Here is a 2,312-nt window from a genome sequence, read left to right on the forward strand (position 1 = left end):
CAACAAGTAAATAGGCTTTGTATGGAAGGGGGAAAGGCAAAAATAAAAAAAAGCAAAAGCTTAAAAATGATATCATTCCAGGCTAAACAAAATATCCCTGCTATATTGATTTTGTAAGTGATTCTGCATAAAACTATCTCCAGACATGTTTTCATAGATATTACACCGCATCACTAATTTGCATGGAAATGAAAGAGATGCCTGGAATTTACATGTGAAATAGACATGAAATCTGTATAAAGCGGATGAGTGACCGGATCATAACACAAAGGCTTCTTTCCTGCAGACGAATCACATTATCTATCTCAGAAGAAAGACTATGATGGATGTAATGGGACTTGTTCTCCAGTATATTTTTCTATCTGTCTTGTATATTGAGTGCATTGTGGGGATCATAATGAATTTCTTCATTGTGGCTGCCAATTTCATGAGATGGAAAACTGGAAAATCTTTTCAAATTGGTGATAAAATCCTGAGCTCTTTAGCCACTTCCAGAAGCTTGTTACTCTGCTATGCCTTCGTGAGTTTCCGTCCTCCTCTACATGATTTCTGGGTAAACAAAAATCTCAAGGCCATGTCTACAATGGCAGTAGTCGCAACGTTTCTTCATTCTACTAATCTCTGGTTCACCACCATCCTCTGTGTCTTCTACTGTGTGAAGATTACAAACTACAACTGGAAGTTTTTCATCTTTCTGAAGACGAGGATGTCCACCGTGTTTCCAAGATACCTTCTGGTTTCTCTACTGATTTCCTTGTCTTCCAGTCTTCCATTTGCCTGGTGCATTTATGAAATACAGATACAGAATCCAACAAACCTTGCAACTCAAAATATGACTCTAACCAAACTTGAGGTCTATGAAAATCATCATAACATGTTCATGCTGTTCCTCGCAGGCTCCTGTCCTCCATTTCTAATATTTTTGGTTGCAGATTTCCTGTTACTCCATTCTCTTTGGATGCACACCAGACGGATGAGGAACTCTGGGTCAAGTTTTCGAAGCCCAAACTTAGAGTCTCACTTCAGTGCCGTAAAGAGTATGAGCTTCTTCTTAGTGTTACAAATAATATACTTTATTTGTTCGAGTTTGTATTATTCAGGTAAAGTGCACAGTAGTGGAGCTGAATTTTGGATACTTTCAACTGTGATATGCAGCCCTCCCTCCCTGCACTCCCTGTACATCATCTCTTGCAACAGTGAACTAAAAAATTATTTTTTTTCAATATTTCATATTTTTACATGCTGCAGTCAAGAACAGGAATTGTAAAATATTATCTTTTCCAATTTTTTTTGTAATATTGGAAAAATTTAGTATGAAATATGCTCAATCTATCTATCTATCTATCTATCTATCTATCTATCTATCTGTCTATCTACCATATATAAAAAAACCCCACAGAATAGAATTGAAGAATAAGAATGGAAAAAAAAAATATTTTCCATATATATTGTAATATTGGTACATTTTAGCATGAAATATATTATAGCAATCTATTTATTTACCATATATAGAAAACCACAGTGTAGACAATACTCCTGACAATTTTGTTGAAAAATAAATTAGTGAAACCTTTGCACATACTGTATTATATTATATATATATATATATGTATATATATATATCAATAAATACATATTTGTTTGTAAATATAAAAAAAAGTACACATATTTGGTATGGCCCGCTCTATAAAGTTGTCACACTTCAACATACTGCTGAAAAAAGTGGAATAAAATGCAATAAAAAAGCAGTATGTAAATAAAAATATCAATGAAAATGTCATCTTGTCCACATAAATATGTCCTCACTTGGCTGCACCTGCTTAAAAATAAAACACTACAGCTCTCAGAATATAGCAATGCAAAAAACAATTTTTTTCATAAAATAGTTAAAAAAAGCGCTATATAAAATACATAAAAAAGATATCAATGTGAATTCATACTGAACTGAAGAATAAAGCTTTCTTCTTAACTGTTGTCATCTTCGGGATTTTTGGATGGATCCTGAGAAGGTCCATACGGTATTTGGCTGGGATCATCTGGAAAACCTGAAAGCGTTACAGCACTTACTACGATTTAACAATTTTTACCAGAAATTTATTCAGAACTAGTTGGTAACTGTAGAGCTTCTCACTAACATGACAAAGAAAGGGACAGATTTCTCTAAATGGTTTGTCTCCGCCCATCAGGCTTTTTCCTCTTTAAAAAGTTTTTTTCCACTGCACATATACTCAGTCACAGCCTTTTATTTTGGAGGTTGATGCATCTGAGATGGGGGTTGGGGCTATGTTGTCAGAAGGTCCATCTCCTGGTAA

The 2,312-nt window shown here is 34.3% G+C and overlaps 1 protein-coding gene across 1 annotated transcript; it reads left to right on the forward strand.

Annotated features, from left to right (window-relative positions):
• The first annotated feature begins 397 nt into the window (after nt 1–397).
• On the forward strand, nt 398–1,148 carry LOC142297405 (taste receptor type 2 member 40-like). The gene is made up of 2 exons (XM_075341633.1): nt 398–1,030; nt 1,101–1,148. Exons 1-2 carry the CDS (start codon nt 398–400, stop codon nt 1,146–1,148), a joined length of 681 nt encoding a protein of 226 aa, XP_075197748.1.
• Nucleotides 1,149–2,312: the final 1,164 nt, after the last annotated feature.

Source organism: Anomaloglossus baeobatrachus, chromosome 3 (assembly GCF_048569485.1).
Source record: "Anomaloglossus baeobatrachus isolate aAnoBae1 chromosome 3, aAnoBae1.hap1, whole genome shotgun sequence".
NCBI lineage: Eukaryota > Metazoa > Chordata > Amphibia > Anura > Aromobatidae > Anomaloglossus > Anomaloglossus baeobatrachus.